This window comes from Paramisgurnus dabryanus, chromosome 5 (genome assembly GCF_030506205.2).
Source record: "Paramisgurnus dabryanus chromosome 5, PD_genome_1.1, whole genome shotgun sequence".
Taxonomy (NCBI): Eukaryota; Metazoa; Chordata; class Actinopteri; order Cypriniformes; family Cobitidae; genus Paramisgurnus; species Paramisgurnus dabryanus.
Genome location: NC_133341.1, coordinates 12,610,353 through 12,631,682, shown reverse-complemented (window position 1 = coordinate 12,631,682; position 21,330 = coordinate 12,610,353). Strand labels below are relative to the sequence as shown.

Here is a 21,330-nt window from a genome sequence, read left to right as displayed (position 1 = left end):
ACTCATCACAACCAGCAAAAGTTTGTAATTATTTGCATCCAAGAGCAAATTCATCCGTTTAAAACACATCTGAGAGTGCCCTTTCATTGATGACGTCACTTTTTGGTAAAAAACGCCACTAGAGGGCTTTTGACTTAAAATATTTAATTATGGTTGAATCTACTTTTCAAGTTCCCTAAACTCTTTACCTTTAATGTAGTTGTAAAAACTCAAAAAAATATTTACTGTTAACTTAAATCTATGATAGATGTTAAATGAACTCAAAAATAATAGTTAGCTAAACTTTTTGGCACATTTTGAGTACCAGGTACTTTCTATTATAAGTTAGTTTTAAAAACATCTACTGACAATAATAAGTAAGGGATAATGTAGAGGCAGCCGGTAGTTATCGGGAAATAAGCCCCGACAGTGTGATCAGGACCCGACGCGAACATTAAATTATCCCGCTTAATACACGGCTACTTGCCACATAAGAAAAAAACTGGACATGAATTTGAAACATTTTATTGGCATATTTGTTTTAAATTAACATTTTTATCCTGCCGCGAAACTTTGCACAGATGCATAAAATGATCGTAATACCTTATTAAGATCCTCTGCTTCATACTTGTCTGTCTCCATTATTTTCTCTTTTAGCCAGTCTTTGAGAAGTTTTAATGCCCATTATGTATTTTTTTGAGTGTTGGCTTCGTAGCTGTCATGCTCTATTTTGTCAAGTTCAGTCTCAGTGTCACGGTTAAATCCGTGTCATGTTTTGTGTCTGTTCCGATTACCATCACCTGGACATTCATTGATTAATTACCTTCCTCATCACACCTGTGCATTGTTAGTCTGTCTGTATTTATACCCCTGTTTGTGCTATACTCACTTGCCGGATCATTGTCGCCATTTGTCTCCATCCTGTCTGTTCCTGTTTATTTATTATGCCCGTTGTTTGGTTCCCGTGTTTGTTTTCTATGTTATTTATATTAAATGTTATCCTTTTATGTGAACCCTGCGTATGTGTCCTGATTCCTGTTTCCCGGCGTGACACTCAGTAAGCTCTCTGTGTTCTATTCACTGTTTAAATGTTTTGTTTTTTCCGTACATGTTAAAATGAATGTCAAATTTTAATTGTGGTTGTCCAGTGTTTGTCACAAGATGGCGCCAAACAGTAATCTTTGTTGGCGCGGAGGGATTTAAAACATACAAGTAGTACCGGCTATGCGTTATTACTTTGGAGCGGTTATTATCTGAAAAGAACGAACCTGCAAATGTCTCAACTGACCAATCAGAATCAAGCATTCCAGAGAGCCATGTAATAAATAAATGTAATATTAATTACATTACAACAACCAACCACAAAAATAAATTATGTTTATATTTTTTTAATAAATAGGTAATCAATGAATCTTTTAATTTTAAGGTCTTTATTAGATTGACCTTGCTAATTTTGTCTCAAAATATATAACTCCCAGAAACAAACACACACACAAGCACCCAAAGCAATACAATTAGACCACCACACTTAATTCATGCCTAAAGCTAAGATTTAAACACACTGACATGAACTACAGACCGACACTCGCTTTATTGATGGGACAAAGCAATTACAAGGGAAACAGGTGACAGCTGAGTTGATATTTCGACTCTTTGGTGAATTTATTCAGCTGATGCGGACATAACGTGAGCCAGGGCAACAACACCTGCTCCAACCCATCAAAGAAGATGAACCGTTCCTTCATAGATGACATTTAATTTAGCTAATGGGCCAATATATAAAGATAACTATTTTTATCAACAGCAATTATATTATTAATAAAGGCCCATAATGTTGTCGCTCCCCCTAAACTCATCAGTAAACATATCATCTTGAATCAGAGACCCATGCACAAAATGTGAGAGAGTGCAGACAATTGTTAATAGAAGCAGGAGGTCACATCACATACAGAATCTTCATTATGAAGGAGCCTGGTTGCCTGGTTACCATAACAGCCAGCTATGTGCATGTAGTTGGGCTGCTCTAGAAAATCTATGTCATGTTTTATTTTCTGAGAGGCGAACCTGGTGAACAACCTTTTCTAGGTAATGCATGCATTTGTGTGTGTGTGGGAGGTAAATGGGCTGTTAGCAGGGGTTGTGACGCAAGAGCTCTCAGGTTTACAGTTTCTAAGGTCTGTGAGCAACGTGGGTGATTCGGTGCAACGATTTTTGGTTTTGGGGGCAACTGCATGCAGAACACCAAAGATAAAGAGACACAGTGGGTGTCACAAGCTGCCTACGTTACCCTAGCCTAGAAATCTAGACGCACCCTAGCGGCCGCAAAATATATTTGCTGCCAGGGTTTAGTCTAGGCACTCACAATACACTTAACCGGTCCAAAAACCAAAATTTGGTCAGGCCAATCACATCGTGTGTAGCGTCTGTGGGGCGGGCTTAACATGATGACGACAGAGCTGCAACGGTTCCTACTTAAAAACAGAGAATGGCTGCTGCTGCTGGCGAACAGCTATCTTTTGAAGCGGCTTTGGCCGCGACTCTGGAGGACTTAGACTTATGTTTTTCTTTGAGAGAAGAGCAAATAACTCTACTGAAGTCCTTTTTAAGCAAGAAAGATGTGTTTGGAGTTTTGCCGACTGGTTACGGTAACTACGTCACCTTCTTCGTTGCTCTGTTTGTTCATAGCGCTATCCTATTGCGTGCAGAGGCATTTTGAGGGACAACCTTATATCCCGCCCCTTGCATTGAGCCGTTTGTGTGAAGAGTTGCCAGACCTTACATCTTGATGTAGGTCTGGGCGTCTGGCTAACCAGGCTAACGTTACCCAGCATTTTAAGGAATCATAATTATGTTGTTTTCAAGATACATTTTTTCAACATTTTAAAGCAGCATCTGTATACATTCAAGAAAAGGCAAGCCACATTACACTGTAACACGCTTAGTACAAAGTGGTAGATGAATTGAGAGAAGTGGTGTAGGTTATTAGTTATTATAGTTATTTTTTGTGTGTGCAATGATTCTTGCTTATTAGAGTATCATGTTAGCTGTCTATGTATAAAGCAATCCATATAATTCCCGTATGTAGTTGACCTTTCAGTTAACATGCTGCCTTAAGTCCAATTTAGTTGTGCGTAAGGTCTACGCCGTAGATTATCTTTAGCCTTTGCGTAACTTTGCTTAGCCTGATGTGCGCATCAGTTCTGCGCGGACCGCAAGCGATGTGATTGGTCCACTAGAACCCCTCAAGTCAGGTCAAAAAGCCTGCGTCATAGTTATTTCCATTTGCTACGGTGAGAACAAAGATTGGCCAAGTTGAGGAGTGACTGCAACATTAGTCGTTGTTTATTTACTTTCATCATTGCTGGTCATCTCAAAACATACACAACAAGTTGCCATTTCTTCTTCGTTTGTGGGTTAAAGTGTCCAAGCTGCTTCTGCATTGACCTCGCGCTGCTACTGTGGTAACACACGTGGATACTGCCTACCAGCGGTCTGCATGTGTGTTTGCACGTCGACACAAAAGTATAAAGGAAAACCGACGCGTAAACCATGCCATCACGGCTACGCCGTAGGACCTACAAACAACTATAATGATACTCAAAATATACTCAAAAATATCATATATTACTCATTGCTAGTTACTTCTATCAAAAATATTATTATTACTTTACTTACTATTCGCAGCCCACAGTAGTTACAGTAGTTACACTACAAGTTACATTACATCCCCAAAAATTGGTAATTGCATAATTTTTGCAGTGTGTGTCTGAATCCATTAAAGTTACAGATAAATGAAGAGTGCAACTGGCTCTAATCAACTTTTTTAAACTGTTAAGCGTCGCCGTCCCGAATACGGGACACCTAAGTTTGCATCAATATTGTTGATGTAAATTTTTATCTATCACTACAAACTATATATCGTTGGAAAGGTTTAAGCCTCCAGAATAGAAATTTTAACAGTGTTTTATAAAATAAATTATGTAGGGAGAGAAACTGATTCATTTATGAAGAGAGTGTGCCTCAAAACATTTATATCCTGCCAAATGTCACTGTCCCACCAGCAGAACGCCTACATTTACTTCAATGTTTGCATGTGAATTCTTATCTAATCATGACAAACTGTATATCATTTGAAAGCTCCAAAAGTGTAGATTTCACTCAATGGGCTCTATCTTGCACCCAGCGCAATTGACTTTGTCCGTGACGCATGTATCATTCGTATTTTGCCACCGGCGCACAGCGGGTTTTTCCCGTCACAGAAGCACGTCGGCAAACTAGGGAATGAACTTGCGCTCCCTGGGTGGTTCAGCGCAAAAAAAGAGGCGTGTTCCGGCGCAAACCATCCCTGATGCTATTTTGCAGATTCAAAAAACAATTGCGCCACTGACCAGAAAAAAAAAGTTTAAAGTCAGTGGCGCGTTGCGCGTTGTTCATTATGCTATTTTAAGGGCGCATGCTTGACCATAATGTATAGGGTGCACAACGCGCATACACTTTGCTTATCTAATCTACACAGATGCAACAGTTATTTTTGCAAATCATAAATTGTTACACTTAAAAATATTAATACAAGAGATAAGGGGAATCATAGTGGTGAGCATTGTGGTGATAGTTTTTATTTATTCTCATGCAAATAACGATTAAAATATTTTCATAACTTTGTTGTGTGGCTGTATTACGTTTATTTTATGTAAATAATAATTAAAATGTTTTCATAAGAAACCTTAATGTATATGAACTTGATTTGTAAGAGTACTTTGGGGTTGGACCTTGCTTGCGTTTCTTGGGTCCGATTTCAAAGCCCCCAAACCCTTTCAGCGGTGAGGGTGGACGCAGCGATGTCCTCTGCTGGCGTCAGGTCCTGTGTAGAGGCAGATCCACCTCCCGTTACACGGCGTGCCCGATTTATGCTGGCAAGCGTGGGATTCCCCCGTACAAGGACGTCGGTCTCCTCGGCTGTGAACCGCTCCTGGCGTGCGCCTGGTAAATCCGTCATAATAATAGCAACCCGCCATGGAACTTGCGCCCTTGCGTTTAAAGGGAATGTTGGCTAGCGTTCTGATTGGTTTATTTGACGTTACGCCCAAACCACACCTATGAATAATGAACCTACTTCAGACCAACCCCTTATTGATTTGCGCCCGGCGCAAGAGTTATTTCTCACGCCGGGAAAATAGCAACAGCGCCCAAGATCCGCCCACAAACTCACTTGCGCGTTGCGCTTCGCACTTGCGTTTCAGATCGTTAAAATAGGGCCCAATATGTTAAACAAGTTCTTTAATTTAATAAAGCTGTAACATACTAAAATCTGCAACAGGGCTCAAGAAGGTACTGTAAAACCAACCAAACGAAAAAGAGCTAGCATCCTGCGTTGGTGACGTTGTGCCAAAAAGTAACTGGTAACTAGGCATTTTTGGGGATGGATTGTAATTATTTACACTATAGTTGCCAGGAAAAGTAATAATATTATATTAACTAGTTACTGCCCAACACTGCTTAGAAGTCAGGCATCTATGTAGGCAATAGAGATTTCCTTGTGCAACCCAGACATTAGATATGTAGTATTTTCTATTGGGATAAGCTTTAACTTTCCAAATATATACACTAAACTGTTTTTCCAATATTGCAGTGTGCAGTTTGTGCACACCAGTGTACACATAGAACACTGCAAAATCCCGGGAGTTAAATCAACACTGCTCAGTGTTTATATAGGTCCACTCTCCAGAGTGTTAAAAAAGTAACACCGGAGAGAGTTAAAAGCTACAATCTGTGACTTTCTCCTCTCTATCACCATCTCTGTTTGAAACCTAAAATTGCATTTTACATCTTACTTGTAGAGTTATTTTCTTATTTTAGGATTAGATGTTGGCTGTTTCATTTAAAGTCACCATTATTGTGATCAGTTGTTGTTTTAATTGGACTCTTGAGTCTTAGTTTCAGCTTTTTTTGGCTGTTATTATTACATGTGTTTAAAACATGTTTCGTGTTGCCAAAGAGAAGACACTAGTGCATATCTATGATTGTAATGGTTGTTAGGATATACTTTCAAATAACACTTTATTTAAAAATGATTTCTTACTAGAAGTATTTATTTCTGTCAATAATAGTATTTAACTGTAGTATGATATCCAGTTCTTTCATAACAGTTTTTCATCCTGAACCATTTTTAAACACTGACACTTACAGATTAACTGCCGTATAATGTAGACACACAAACATCAAGAATCAGAGTATGAATCACAATGATGGTGACAATAGAATGAAAAGCTTCATACTGCAATGCATGCTGGGTATCAACAAATTACAAATCTCACCAAGGACTCCCAGAATGCACTGGGGCATGAATAAATAATGAACTTTTATACCATTTTCTTTGTCACCATTGTTGAGATTCATACTCTGATTCTTGATGTCTGTGTATCTACATTGTGTAGTGGTTAATGTTTAATGTGCACACTATGAAAATCATTCAGAATAACAAACTGCTATGAGAGTTCTGGACCTTAAACTGTAGTAAAAAGTAGTAAAACGATGCTTTTGATGAGTGAGGAAATATATATTAAAGGGGACAGAGAATGAAAAAACATTTTTACCTTGTCTTTGTTGAATAATGGTAGTCTACCCGCATTCATGAACATACAAAAAGTGCTTGACATGCTAAACATCTCAGTCTCATAGAAATTCCTACTTTAGAAATGTCAGCCAGAAAACGGCCCAATCTGAAAAACTGATGCTTATGACATCACAGGCATCTAACTGCCCCTCTACTTTAAAATAATTGGCTACATTTTTTGAGTGGCAGCAAAGTCAGCCAATCAGTAATGAGATTGCAAGTTAAGCCAGTAGGGGGAGCCAAATAGGTGCAAAACCACTTGTTTAAAATCCCCCACACTAATAGAGCTATCTGAGAGAGGTTTTTAGGAAGCTTCTTAGGCATTACAGACCCAAACAAAAATGTTTTTGTCTACATGTCACATCACAGAACAAGGATAAATACCCCGTTCAATCATTCTATGTCACCTTTAATAAATCTGTTGATTTAAATGTTTATGTTTGACAATGTACATTAACTATCAATATTCATTTACACAATTGCTTTTTCTTTGCTATAACGTGTTTTAAACACAGTTAGAAAAAGCTAACAAGCTAGCAGTCAATAGTCAAGTCCAACTAAAACAACCACTGATCACAATAATGGTGATTTTAAATGAAACAGCCAACATCTAATCCTAAGATAAGAAAATAACTCTACAAGTAAGATGTAAAATGCAATTTTAGGTTTCAAACAGAGATGGTGATAGAGAGGAGAAAGTCACAGATTGTAGCTTTTAACTCTCTCCGGTGTTACTTTTTTAACACTCTGGAGAGTGGACCTATATAAACACTGAGCAGTGTTAATTTAACTCCCGGGATTTTGCAGTGAAGCTTTGCTCTATTAGGTATTCATAACACTCGATAACCTGTGAGCAGCAGCCTATCTCAAGGACACCACAGATGACAGGTAGTCTCTCTGATATGAGATTTCTGGGTATAAAAGATGAAGGATGGTGATGAATCTATGAGTGCAGCAGCAGTCCAAACGCTTTGGCAGTGGATGTCTGGAAACAGTCATTTTGGAGGAGAGAGTATTGTGAAGGACCGATATAGTGAAATGCTTCAAAACGCTTATTTTGCTTGTAAAGGCTTTGCAACACAACTATGGTTGTTGGCTTTTAAAGTCATAGTCCTCCCAAAAGTAAACAATATTATGAAATGACATATAAGTAAATGATGAATATATATTTCATTAAAAATATTGATGTCAGCCCAATCATTAACAAGAAAGATAATTTGTAACACTTTACAATAAGGTTATATTTGTAAACATTAGTAACTAACAACAATGAACAATGTAGCTTCAGTATTTATTAAAGGGGGGTCTAAAGCTTTCTCACACATTTTTATTAACGTATTGAGATGGTTTTTGTATGCTAAACTTAGGAAAAGATTTTAAAAATCAGTTGGACGCATGACCTTCTCTGGTTCTTGTTCTCATCTTTGCAATGATCTACCGGTTGCGACAAGGTCTGCTGACTCTGTAGCAGTCTTTAAGAATCGGCTAAAAACCCATCTCTTCCGCCAACACCTCACCTGCTGATATCTTTTCTTTTTTTCTATCCTTATCTTTACATTTTTGGTCTTAAAAAATAGCCTTGACTATGTACATTATACTGTGTTAGACTTGATGAGACTAGTTCCAGTGCACTTATGTATTGCTCTTCTTGTTTTGCTCTTTTATTGTTACCTCATTTGTAAGTCGCTTTGGACAAAAGCGTCTGCTAAATGACTAAATGTAAATGACATAGTATTTTTGTGCCGAATTCACTTCACCAGGGCTCATACAAGTTTCTGAGATTTTTTTCCTAACATGAAAGATTCATACGTAACGATCTGACACCAAATTAAAGTCACCATAGAAGGGTGTTTTATTTGTGAGGGAAAAGTAAGCTTATTCATAAATGTTAAGAGTTTCAACATTTGATTTTAAAATCTATTATTAGATGCTAAAATAAACATGATATAAGAATTATAAAAGCTGTAGAAGTACAGGTATTGTTCCTTCATGTTAGACATAATTGTTTACAAATACAACCTTGTAAAAAGTGTTACAGGTTTATCTTAAAGTTGAAGTGGTTAAACTGAATCAATGCACTACTAAAAGACAAAAAGGCTATAAATGAGTCTTCATTTTTGTTTGAACCATTTTCAATATTATAATTGTGCTTGAGGGGGTGCAGGGTGACCTCATTAACCCTTTTAATGCCAAGTGCCAATCAAACCACACACCAGACTGAAGAGATATTCACATCATTCAACACAAATGTCAAGGACAGCAAGGATCAAATGACCATTATGAGAGCAGAATATTATTAAAGCATACAGCAACGAAATCCTACTTACAATGAATGCAATCAAATATCCTTTATAATCAAATGAAGCATGGCCAATAATTTACTGGCATATGACTAACCTCACGTATTAATCAAGAAACTGAAATATTAATGGACCTTACAATTCAATAATTGTTGTGAAATATTTTCAAAATGTCCTATGGTGATTGAATGAAAGTTTTCTATGTGCACTATGATTATCATAAACACCTGTTGGCTGAAAACCCAATCATCTGCGTGAATGAAGGCAGAAAAAGCTCAATTGTGTAAACACATTAAATTCAGCACCACATGGTTTAATTATACAACACTGCATCATTTTGTATAATGTAACATGCATGTTATTACAATTCATTATCAGAAAAATTATATAAAAATGCCCACCACAATAATCTACTACAGAGATCTTAAGAAACACATGAGGTGTGGTTATCAGTTAGTTTTTCACACCACTGTATACTGTGAGATAGTTCAATACAAAACTGTGCCTTTATCACAATCAAACAATGCTATTTTAAATATTGCTGAAAGAAAAAAACTAATATTTTCTGCATCACCTAAACCGGAGCTGTAACCGCATTAGTACACCTAATATTTTTCTAATTGCTTCTCTTTATGCAAATGAGCACCAGCCCTTTATGGATAGCTGACCTTGGCTAACCCAGCCTGCCCAGCCTGTTGAAATCTGGACAGCACAGAGCCAGCCGCCCCATCCAGTAGGCATTCGTTTTCTCAGCCTCAGGGTGAAGGAGTGCATAGTCTGTCAGATGGATGAGATACTGCGGGCTGAGACATCACAAGCACACTAGCATCTGATGTCCTGACAGTGTCTGCTCACCCCTGGCCTGACCAGCTGTAAGTGCTCCCTCACACAGTATGTGACAGAGCAAACTCAGAGGCAGCTAATGCACAGAATAGGCCTCATAAAACAAAAGCAGTGAATAGCAGAGTAGTCAGGATAAATTACCTTGACATCTTGTGAAAGGTCTTGAGAGAAAACCAATATATGAGGTTAATGCTTCCGTCTTGAGGAATAGTGGAGCTTTCGGACAATTACACAAGATTAAACTCGTGGGAATTTTTACGGCATAGAAACCCTACTGGCAAGATATTTGTATAGAACTCAAACTGTCATTTTCAATAACATACAGTGAGATTAAAATGTCTGAGACCATGTAATTTTGCCATTTAAAAACCAAAAATAAAGGTTGGTCACAAAACCTTCATGTTAGTAAATGCAAAATATTTAAGATTCTGCATTACTAGTTCTTGGTCACTAAATCAATAAGCGGGTTTGTGCTTTAAAGGGACACACAAAAGGGAATTGTATGTCGAATAGATGTTGTCTTTTGCATGCATAATTTGGACTCCTTAAATGTGTGTCATGATAGCTAACATATTGTAAAGTTTTTATAGATCTTATTGATGTATTAATTAATTGAATTGTGTACTTTTGTATTGTGATTTTGGTGGACCCCAGGAAGATTAGCAACCACTAAAGTGGGAGCTAATGGGGATCCAAATAAAACAATAAAACAATAAAAAACACCATCTTTTTTGAAAATAGGCTCATTTTCCAGATACCATAGAGTTAAAAAATTTACTTTTACAGTTTTAAAATCCATTCAGCTGATCTCCGTGTCTGACGGTACCACTTTTAGCATTGCTTAGCATAATTAATTGAATCTGATTAGACCATTAGCATCCCGCAAAAAAAAAAAACAAAGAGTTTTGATATTTTCCTATTTAAAACTTGACTCTTCTGTAGTTACATTGTGTAATAAGACCGACGGAAAATTAAAAGTTGTGATTTTCTAGGCAAGGACTTTGCTGCCGTACCATGGCTGCAGGAGGCGCAATGATATTACGCAGTGCCAGTCTCCTGCTATTGAAAGTTGCCAAGGAGACTACTTTCAGGTGCTGCGTTATATCATTGCCCCTACTTCAGCCATGGAGCGACAGCAAATAAAAAAAAATCTTCATTTCATTAAAAACACATAAGATGCTTTTAAAGAAAAAGTGACCAAAATCTGACAATTCTGTCATTATTTACTCACCCTCACTGACTAAACCAGGATGAACTCATTTGTTTCCAAAAGACCTTGCTTTAAAATATGGTTTTCCTTCATCAGGGGCCTTTGAAAGAATCTGGAAACACAGAGTCCCACAGAGCCCCCTTGTGGCTATACTTAAAGGGCCCTTTTCCGGGGAAGGGCCTTTACCTATTCCCATACTAAAATGCACGTTTGAGCTGCACGTTTTAAATTAAAAACACCATGTACTGACATATATAAGCAGATATCAATGGTATTGTTTTTGTCAAAGATGCACACCAGTATTGTTTTTTGTAAGGACTGTTTGTAAAAACTACTTAAATGTCTTAATATAACTATGACCTAGTCCTCAATGTAGTGTACGCGGGCCCCAGGTAGCCCGCACAGAGTCTGTGAGGTGCCCGCCAAAGGACATTCTATTAACCCTATAACTGTCACCGCCCCTTTTGAGTGGGGGATGAAAAGGTGATCTGCACGTTAAAATTACTATAACTCTGGCATTCTTTGGTTTAAAAGCAAAATCTTGGTCCTTTTAAAGAAGACAATTTAAAGTTTTACACTGAGGTGTTTGAAGTTGTGAATATTAAATGACAAAATAGTTATACCCATTTAAATTTATTTGAAATAATAAAAATAATGCAATAAAGTATATACTCTCTAATCAAATGTATATAAAATTTAAATGTTTTACTCTCAAAACAACACAACAATAAAGACACAAGTCTCAACTAGTTCTGAACCAAATTTTAAGTGAAAATAACAAAAAATGAAGTTTCTGTCACACTTTTAGTGGTTTTACCAGCAAAGGCCACTACACTCTAAAAAAACAAACGGTGCCATATAGCACCGGTGAAGAACCGTGAAGCACCTGTGTAGAACCATATAGGGGCCATATAGCACCACATTTGGTTCTACATAGCACTTTATGGTTCTACACAGGTGCTTCACCTGTGCTTCACCGGTGCTATATGGCACTAAAAACGGTTCTTCTATGATTACGAGCAAAGAACCACTTTTGGTGCTATATAGCACCGTTTGTTTTTAGAGTGTAGGTGTCAACGGTTAGTTGCATTATCTTGTCACAAATTAATAAATTACTTTTTCTGCATTGTTTTTAATACAAAAAGGTTTTGAAATATGAAAACTACATTCTTAGAGCTTTCCAACAATATATAGTTTGTCGAGGTTATTTCAGGTTAATGGGATATTTCCAAATAAATATATCATAACATTTTGGGCCCACCTGTTGGTCTGCGATATTTTAGAAAATGACTCTTACTACATAATTCTTTTTTCAAAATGGTGTTGATATATTAAAACTACATTCTGAGAGCTTTCCAACGGTATATAGTTTGTCAAGATTGGTGTAGGTTTAGACTATGTAATTATTGTTTTAAATATGTAATGCCAAACCTCCCACCTGTGGGACAGTGACAGTTATAGTAGTCTAAATTGTTATATTTATTTATTACATATTTTTTTTATAAGCTTGGCTTGGTTTTCGTGTGTTAACATTTTAAACAATAGTAAAACATATCAACAAGTAAAATTAAATTAAATCAACAAGTAAAAAAAAAAAAATTTTGGGTGGACTATATCAAAATGTAGCCCTCCAGATTGTTTTATCCATTGTGGTAGCCCTTGCTCACAGAAAGGTTGGAGACCCCTGATCCAAACCCCGTCCGGGAAACTGCTCCAAAGTAGTATTTGAGAGAACTAAAACTAAGTTTATACAAATTAACAAGGTTTGTGTAAATTAGCCCCTTCTTATTATTTAGGTTAAGGGAGCTTTTCATGATTTAGAAACACATCTGTTCATGAAATCACAAGAGACATTAGATGCACAATGCAAGTAAAAATCTTTTGGCGAGCACCTTTTTAATTGTGAGCTACCTGCATAATTCTGTGCCAGAATCTTTGCTGATTAGCTTGTTATAGGTGAGTGACAGGTCTCAGTTTTTAGGCCTTATAAGCCCGACGATTCCTCATTTCAAACACCAGGTGGATTGAGCTGGGACTTTGTTCATAACTAACAAGAAATAAAGAAGATTGACACACTGGGAGGACGAGGTCTCCAAGGGAAACGTTGTTTGATGAGATTATGCTGTGGAAACAAAACAGAGGCTTTTCCTTTTTTCCCAGGAAAAATCCTTCTTTCTAAGTAGAAAAGACCCAGCTCAAGAAACCATTTTATAATAATCTATTCCTACACAGAAAACAATAATGTTTAAATATAATGTTCAATAATGTTTTTGGGGGGCAGAAATACTATATTTTTTTCCGAACACATTTTACTTCTTAGATGTTCAAATGTTTTAATTAGAAAAAAAAGCACAAAAACAGAAGGAAGGGGGATCCATTACCCGAAGCCAAAAATCTGTAATTTAAATGGAAATTGCCTCAGATAACAGTGAATGAAGGTCAATTAAAGGCACAAAAAGAAATCCTTCAAAGCCTTTTTAAGAAAATAACTGCAGATACTGTAGGACAAATCCAGACCCCAGGGAATTCCTTTATGAAAGCACATAACTATAACAATGTAAATGTAACAGCGCTGAATGAAATTATAACCATTATATTATACTGTGAAGATCATAATTATTATTAACCACATTACTCTATGAACAGATTTCCATATTTCTCAAACAGTAATTATGATGGAATATTAATTTGTGACGGTATAAAACTGCTATGAATAATTTGAATAGATACATGCTGTTAAACTAAATGAAGCCACATACACAAATTATAAAGTTATACAATATGAAGTATAGCTCTAGTAGTGTTCAAGTACTCAAGTTTAAAAGAAGAAACTGAGAATTTATGTCCTCAACCATTTAAGAGAGATGCACAAAAAAAAACATGTTTTATGTGTTATTCTCTTTATAACTTTTCCCTTTCATCAGACAGACATTAGTATTATGTGTTCCTCCCAATGACTGAAAGTAGCCAGCATAAGCATTTTTTTGCACATTTTGATCTCAGATTTATATTAGTGTGTAACCTCATATAACCTGAACTATACTAAAGATAAACAAGTTGACTGTTTAAAAAAAAAAAAAAAAAAAAAAAAATGTTTCAAGGCCAGTGAAATTAAACTAACTAAATGAATTTCCTTCAGATTATAATGTGGGCAGTGCCCTTGCCTTGATCATGACACAAATGAGGCAGTGTGCTGAAGGACATAGGTTTGTGTCTGGCCTTTCCTACAGTAATATTTCCTGCAAATTGAAAAAATATCTGAGGTAACAAATGCTATGTCATGATTAAAGAACAAACATAAAAATTCAAACAATCTCACAGAGGTTTCCACTAAAGCAATATAGGCTATTTATCAATGACAACATCAGTATAATAAAAGACACCAGTTTTCCATAAACAGCATGGTTGAACCAGTGTCAGATTTCAGCATTTCGAAAAGCTATTTAAAGGTACAGTATTGGGTTTTTTAGGGGCATCTAGCAGTAAGATTGCAAATTGCATTCAACCTCATTACAAATGCAATGAGAAGCTAATGTTGCTGCCACAGGACCAACATGTTGTCGTCTGAGACAACATAGGGAAGAATCGTGCTCTATTGAACAGTTTGTCTGTTTAGGCATCCTGGTTTCACTGTTAAATTGTACGTTTAAATAGATGCTAAAGCGTACAATGTAGACATATTTCCAACATTTAATCGTATTATTAAGTTTTTATGACAATGTAAAACATATCTTTTATACAAGAAAAAATGCTGTATAATTTTTCCTTTAACCATTTTATTGATAATGTTACCACACCACACCAACCCTAACCCAAACCTTACTCTAATCCAAACCCTTGATTACCTTTTTATACCAAAAATTCTTAAATATAATGTATTCTTTAATATTATGTGATGAAATGGACGGAAATGTGTAGGACAAATCTGTGACGTAGCACGTGGGAGCCAATGAGCATTTGATATCAATGCCATAAAGCAATGTGTCGAAAAGCTTATTGAGGCGCAATATTTGAATTTGGATTCATAACAAATGCGATATTAGCCGCTGCCACTGTAATCAGAATTTGCTGGATAAAGGGCTAAATTTGGATCTGTTTCTCGCAATTGTATTAATTTTTCAAATGTGGATTACAGCAAATTAATACAATTAATATCTTTTGTAAATTAATGTTTGTTTTGATGTAATTGTTGTGGCATAGAAGAAAACCCCTTTGGGGTGTCATGGGAAACAGACAAAATATTGCAAAATGGTTAAATGATTACAGAAACGTTATTAATTTTAAAGCTTAAATGTAGTCTTGTTTAATATTATGTAATTCTCTGAAAATCATGAACATTTCATTAGGTAAATGAGTAGTCAGAAAATACGACTTGTCATTAATATGATTAAGAAATGCCAATGCCTGCTATTTTAGTAATTATGAATAGGAATACATACAAATCTGTATGTCTGAAAAGCTGTTAAATAATGTGCCAGGATAAATAATCTGGCTTTTGGATGTAGTGCCATTTCACCATAATTCATTGAGAAACATAGGACAATACTAACTTTCTGTTTACAGCAGTGTTTCTCAAACTTTTTCAGCCCAAGGACCACTTCATCTTCCAATATTTTTCTGAGGACCACCTAACAGAATCTGACTCTAACACGCCCCCAAAAAAACAACAAAATAGGAAGGATAAGCTAAATTTAAGTTTAATATGCAACTGTTTTAAGTCAAAAACTAATTTTTTAAACACAAATGCAATGCTATGTTCAGAAATTATTATATGAATTTTATTTAATTTGAAAAAGTAAATGTAAAATGAGTTGCAGCTTAATATGAACAACAAACTGCACATGTGAAAAAAAACTCCAATTAAACATACTGTAACAGCCTAGGTCCCACTTAATGTCATTCCAAAGAGCCATTAATTTAAAACTGAGGTGGTGGGTATGTGAAGTTTATGGTTGTATCTATGGTAACAATATAATGCTGAAAAAAAATTCCCCTTAATGTCCAAAATCACTGAAATTACAGGGATTTTACACATGAAACAAAAACTAGTACATTACAAAACTAATAGATCTGTGGATTTTAGCTGCTTTCAGTTTATGCTTGACATTAAGCTTTATTCTACATTTAAATAGGTAAATAAGATCCATATCACACTCATTGAGAATTTAACTCATTTACTCACTTCAGTGCACATATCAAAAAAGTTTATAACATGGAACATAACATTGTTTCATGCAGTTTTTTGTCAAAGCTAATTATTACAGTAGCCCTATTTCAACAACAACAGCCATCTTAATAATTGGCAAACATTAGGCTAGCTTCTAATAAGACAGAATATGTTTTTAGATTTCGCAAGAGCAGTGAAATCAGGTGTATGTTTGTCAGCACAATACGCATACAGTGGTGCAAATGAACTGTTACTCGTTTAAATTGCATTATTGTGTGAGAACGATGCTTTGAATTTTGGAAAAACGGCAGTTTCATTTATTAAGACATTTAACGTAAATGTCATTGTTGATAAGCAAGTCATAATTGAGCAGACTTATCAGACAACAATTGTCGGAAAAGGCAGTGTTTTAAAGCTGGAAATAAAACAAATAAAGTTAAAACAGCCATAGAGTCCGGTCTCTTAACTCACCACAGTCAGCTATCGCGTATTGATACGCGGGCGCGAGCGGGGGAGGCGATCGCGTTGAACTTGTGGACCAAAGCACGAATATAAACATGTGACGCAGCTGCTCGCACCAGTCACGTGACTCGCGCTCTGCAGCTCATGCTGTATGAAACAGACGCACGCGCATCAACTCGTAACTGTAGGGCCCGTTGTCTAACTTACTAAATTTATTCTAGAGATGTCTTTTTTACAGACTACATAAAGGGACGGATCAAATTACCTTGGGGGCCGGGTCTGACCCGCGGGCCGCCAATTGAATAGCCCTGGTATAAACACTTGCCTAATTTAGGTCATCTTTTGGCGGACCACTGGGGGGGTTTGGCGGACCACTAGTGGTCCGCGGACCACACTTTGAGAATTACTGGTTTACAGCAAGTATTTAGAAGTTACTATGTGCAAAAGTGTAGTGTAGTAGTCTTATGGCTGTGAATTACTGAGTTCTGTTAAGATGCATGTAAATAATTTCATAAAATGACAAAATGTTTACATTTTTCATTAACAAATGGAACCAGCACTTTAAAAAGCCATTATAAACTATAGTACAATAGAAATGTCTGAACATTTTATAAGGTTTAAAGGGGACATATCATAAAAATCTGACTTGTTTATGTGCTGTAATTGGGTCCCCAGTGCTTCTATCAACCTAGAAAATATAAATAAGATCAACCCAGTAACTTAGTTTTGGTAAACCATTCTCTGCAAAAATTTGCCAAAATAGGTCATTGAAATTTGGCTCCCATTGTGATGTCAGAAAGGGATAATACCGCCCCTTAATCTGCACTATCTAACCACTGCACTGCCATTTAGTGCAGAGATCAGCTCATTTGCATTTAACAGTATACACCCAAAAACGACACATTTTTGCTCACACCTACAAAGTGGCAATTTTAACATGTTATAATAAATTATCTATATGATATTTTGAGCTAAAACTTCACATATGTGCTCTGAGGACCAAATTTATTTGACATCTTAAAAAAGTCTTATAAAACGTCCTCTTTAAGACCAACAGAGAAGAACTTCTGAAAGGTAAACAGTGATTTGCATCTACCATGCTGGTAATTAAATAGTCAAAGTAAAGGACAGGGATTGCTGCATAAACCTATTATAAGGCTCAGTGCTTTTTAAGCTCACACCAGCCAAGTCAATTACCCAGCAATAGTCAGTTTAAGATAAGTGAAATAGACAGAGTTTCAGCTGACAGCATGTCAGTGCTGTTCACTGTAAAATAACCCGTTGAAAACATCCGACATGAGTTTGATTAGTAGCACAAAGTGAAGGTGAGACGGTAAATGCCCTCTGAAAGAAAAAAAACGTGTCTTCTTCTGAGTCCCAGTGCATCTTAAAATCCATTTACATGTTTTTAAGGGTGCTATTTTTTGCAACGCATTGATTTACACATACCTGCATGCACTGACAGTCCTGATGGTGCCCAAGGTGAGATCAAAAACACAATAACCTGTTGAATCCTTTGTATTTTAGTACTGCTTACATATAGTAGTTCATTGTTGCTGCTATTATATTTCCTCCTGGCATAAAAACAGAATAAAGTAATCCACTTAAAAAATAATAGATAGAGTCAGATATACTGAGGAATAATGCACATAAACCATTGCTTGTGCATTGTATAGAAAAAGAGATTTAAGCCCATTATATGAAATGAGACCATGATTTGGAATTCAGGGTTTCCCGCATCACTTTTCAGTTCGGGTGGCCCACCTAAGCTGGGATACCCTACCACCTTAACTAGGTCGTCTAAAAAAAAATTCCACCAAACGCCACATGGCCGAAATGAGAGAAAAACATGGTCTGTCACTGTCTGGAGGATAACTAGCCTGTTGATAAAACATTTAATTCATTACTAATCTAATATGTGTTCATTTTCTGTCATAGTTTCTTCAAAATTGAGTTTTATTTGAGTGTTTTTAATAAAATATTTTCATCATGACGTGTACGCCCAGCCCCTTTGATTGCCACGCCCCCAGCCCACCCACCTGCACAACCCTACCACCTTAACTAACAAATTTTCTGTGGGAAACCCTGCAATTGTATGCCTTTTATTATGATAGCATTATTGACATGGTATTTGATATGCTAGCATTTAAAGACTCAAGCTAATTTTAGATTAATACAATTTTATCAAAATATGTGAGTTTAAAATGATGTAATTGTATATTCACAAATATTGCATATTTACCACTTTTTATTGGTTTTAGTAATTGTTAAAAAGAATGTGTCTTCACAGTAAAGTTCTGTGTCGTCATAAAAATATTATAAATAAATTATAAGAAAAGTATTTAAAATATACATTACATTTTGATAAAATAAAATATAGTATAAATATGGGGGGAAGTTGCATGCGTGCGTGTGTGCGTTCTTGTGTGTGTGCCTGCTTGTGTGTGTGTGTGTGTGTGTGTGTGTGTGTGTGTGTGTGTGTGTGTGTGTGTGTGTGTGTGTGTGTGTGTGTGTGTGTGTGTGTGTGTGTTTGTGTGTGTGTGTGCATGTGTGTGTGCATGTTCACCGTGCCTGACAGAGAAACCTCCTGCTGGGTGCTAAACAAGTGACTGCAGGACGCTAATGAGAACCAAAACTGAGCCAAGTCAACATTCAACAAATAAACCCCAACTAAAATCTCACCAAAGACAACAAACCTGAACCCAAGCAAGCAAAGAAAGACTAAAAAATTCTATCCAGCTTACCCAAATCTAATCCAATCCTAACCCCAAAAACCAAATCAAACTTAAATGAAACGCAGCGTATAAACATCAACAGAGAGAAAGAAAGGCATTTTCAGATTAGATGGAAAAGCTGAACTGATGGCTTTGTGTAGATCCAAACAGATTCACTTACGTAACACAGTCTAATCCCTCATATACTGTGGTAATGTTGTTCCACACACACTGTAGCTGCATTATACATTTATTGTGATTATCAATACATTTCAAGATAATTAAAATTTATTAATTCATCTAGCGCTCACAAATACTGATGTGAAATATCCTGATCTTGGAGTGTCGATGTGATGATGAACGCATAACAACAATCAAACTTTTTAATTACAAACTAGCTTATAAAACAATTAGGAACTTAAATGACACACAGGTATGTTAAGGTTTAACTTGTGATTTTTCAAAATCCATTGATTGGACAGTTGGAGACAAAACATAATAAACTAATTGTAAAATGTATAGTACTTGTCCTATTAATTTAATTTCTATTAAATTAAAAGTAATTGCCCCGATATAACCATTAATAATTGTCATGGAATGTATTTATACTGGATAGCTTTGCTGTGACTGAATACCTAATAAATAAACTAAGTACTTCAATGATTAATTTTACATTTCATGCCATACATTTGTGTGTGCCATCATGCCTGCTTTTCTGTTCCGGAAAAATTTGATACACTTAAAAATGAAGGTACTGGAAAAGGGTTTCTTGGCAGCAATGAGAAGAACCAATTTTGTTTCCAAAAAGAAAATCATTTTCATTATTATTTATAAAGTCTGAAGGACCTTTCTTACTACAAAACACCTTTTTTTGCAACAGAAATATTCTGAAGGTTCTTTATAGAACCGACTTGACAAAAAGTAGGCTACCATTATTTTTATTAAGAGTGAACATGTGCAATTTCCCCTGACACACTGACCCACATACGCACTATAAAAGCTTCTTAAGAACCTCAACTCTCTCTGTCATTACCAATAAACATTGTATTGTTGTTTTGCATTGTGTTCATGTATATTTATAACCTGTTGTTGCAATGTCCTAATAGAGTGAATGTAAAAGCAGTCACGCGCAGATATCAATGTTTTGGTAATTCACACCTCCACTAAACTGAGCATCGCTTTTGCTTCAACAGTTAAAAGAATTACATGACCACACAGCCTATTTATACTTTCATAAGAATAAGTCATCATAACCAATCAAATGTTTTAACCCTTAATTCGCTGATCTGTTATAATTCGTTAAATCAAAACAAAACAGAAATATTTCAATCTTACCTCGATCATAGGAGATGCGCCTTTTTCGGACAGTGTACATCCAAGCAGCTCGGAGAGGAACTTTGCCATATAAAGCTGATGTTGTGTTTATCCGCTAGATTGTAAACGTTGTCAGCTACAGTGCCGACAGGTTGTCTTGTTTCAGTGCCGGTTTACTACAGCACAACAGACGGACTCTGCGCTCGTTGAATCTTCCTTTCAGCATTTCTTTCACTCTGAACTCATGTTAATCTGAAAGGTGTGACAGCTCTCCGTCTTTGTCTGCCTGTGTTCATCCGCGTGGTCCTCGTGCGCAGTGCCTCTGTTGGTCTCAACCTTACTGAACTGTGCGTGTAATAATCCTCGTGGAGGGAAGGAGGGGTCAGCGAGAGGACAACACATAGATGTGCTGCTTTCACAGGTAGCAACTTCTTACTTGAACTTTAAGGAAGTTTACCGACAGTGTTATATTAGTGGTGTGTTGTTAGTATCGCCCTTACGAAAATTAACCATGGTTTTACTACAGTTAAAACAAAAAAAAACTATGGTTACTGTAGTAAAACCATATTAACTACAAAATAACCATGGTTTTGACGACCACCATGGTTTTCAAAAAACATAGTTAAACCACGGTTAGTGTAGTAAAACCATGGTTTTGCTGATAGTAATTAATACACCAAAAAACCATGGTTACTACACTTTTACCACATTAAAACCATGGTTAATTT

At 36.2% G+C, this 21,330-nt stretch overlaps 1 protein-coding gene across 2 annotated transcripts in view; it reads right to left on the bottom strand.

The window, feature by feature from the left end:
- Positions 1–20,884, bottom strand: part of rasgef1ba (RasGEF domain family, member 1Ba) — an 87,496-nt gene extending 66,612 nt beyond the window's left edge. The window contains exon 1 of one of the 2 annotated variants that reach the window (XM_065266739.2): positions 20,624–20,884. In XM_065266739.2, the coding sequence (XP_065122811.1) occupies positions 20,624–20,692 (69 nt within the window). In that variant the 5' untranslated portion in view covers positions 20,693–20,884. The remainder of the gene's footprint in view (positions 1–20,623) is intronic. The other variant, XM_065266740.2, reaches the window with a different exon arrangement.
- Positions 20,885–21,330: the final 446 nt, after the last annotated feature.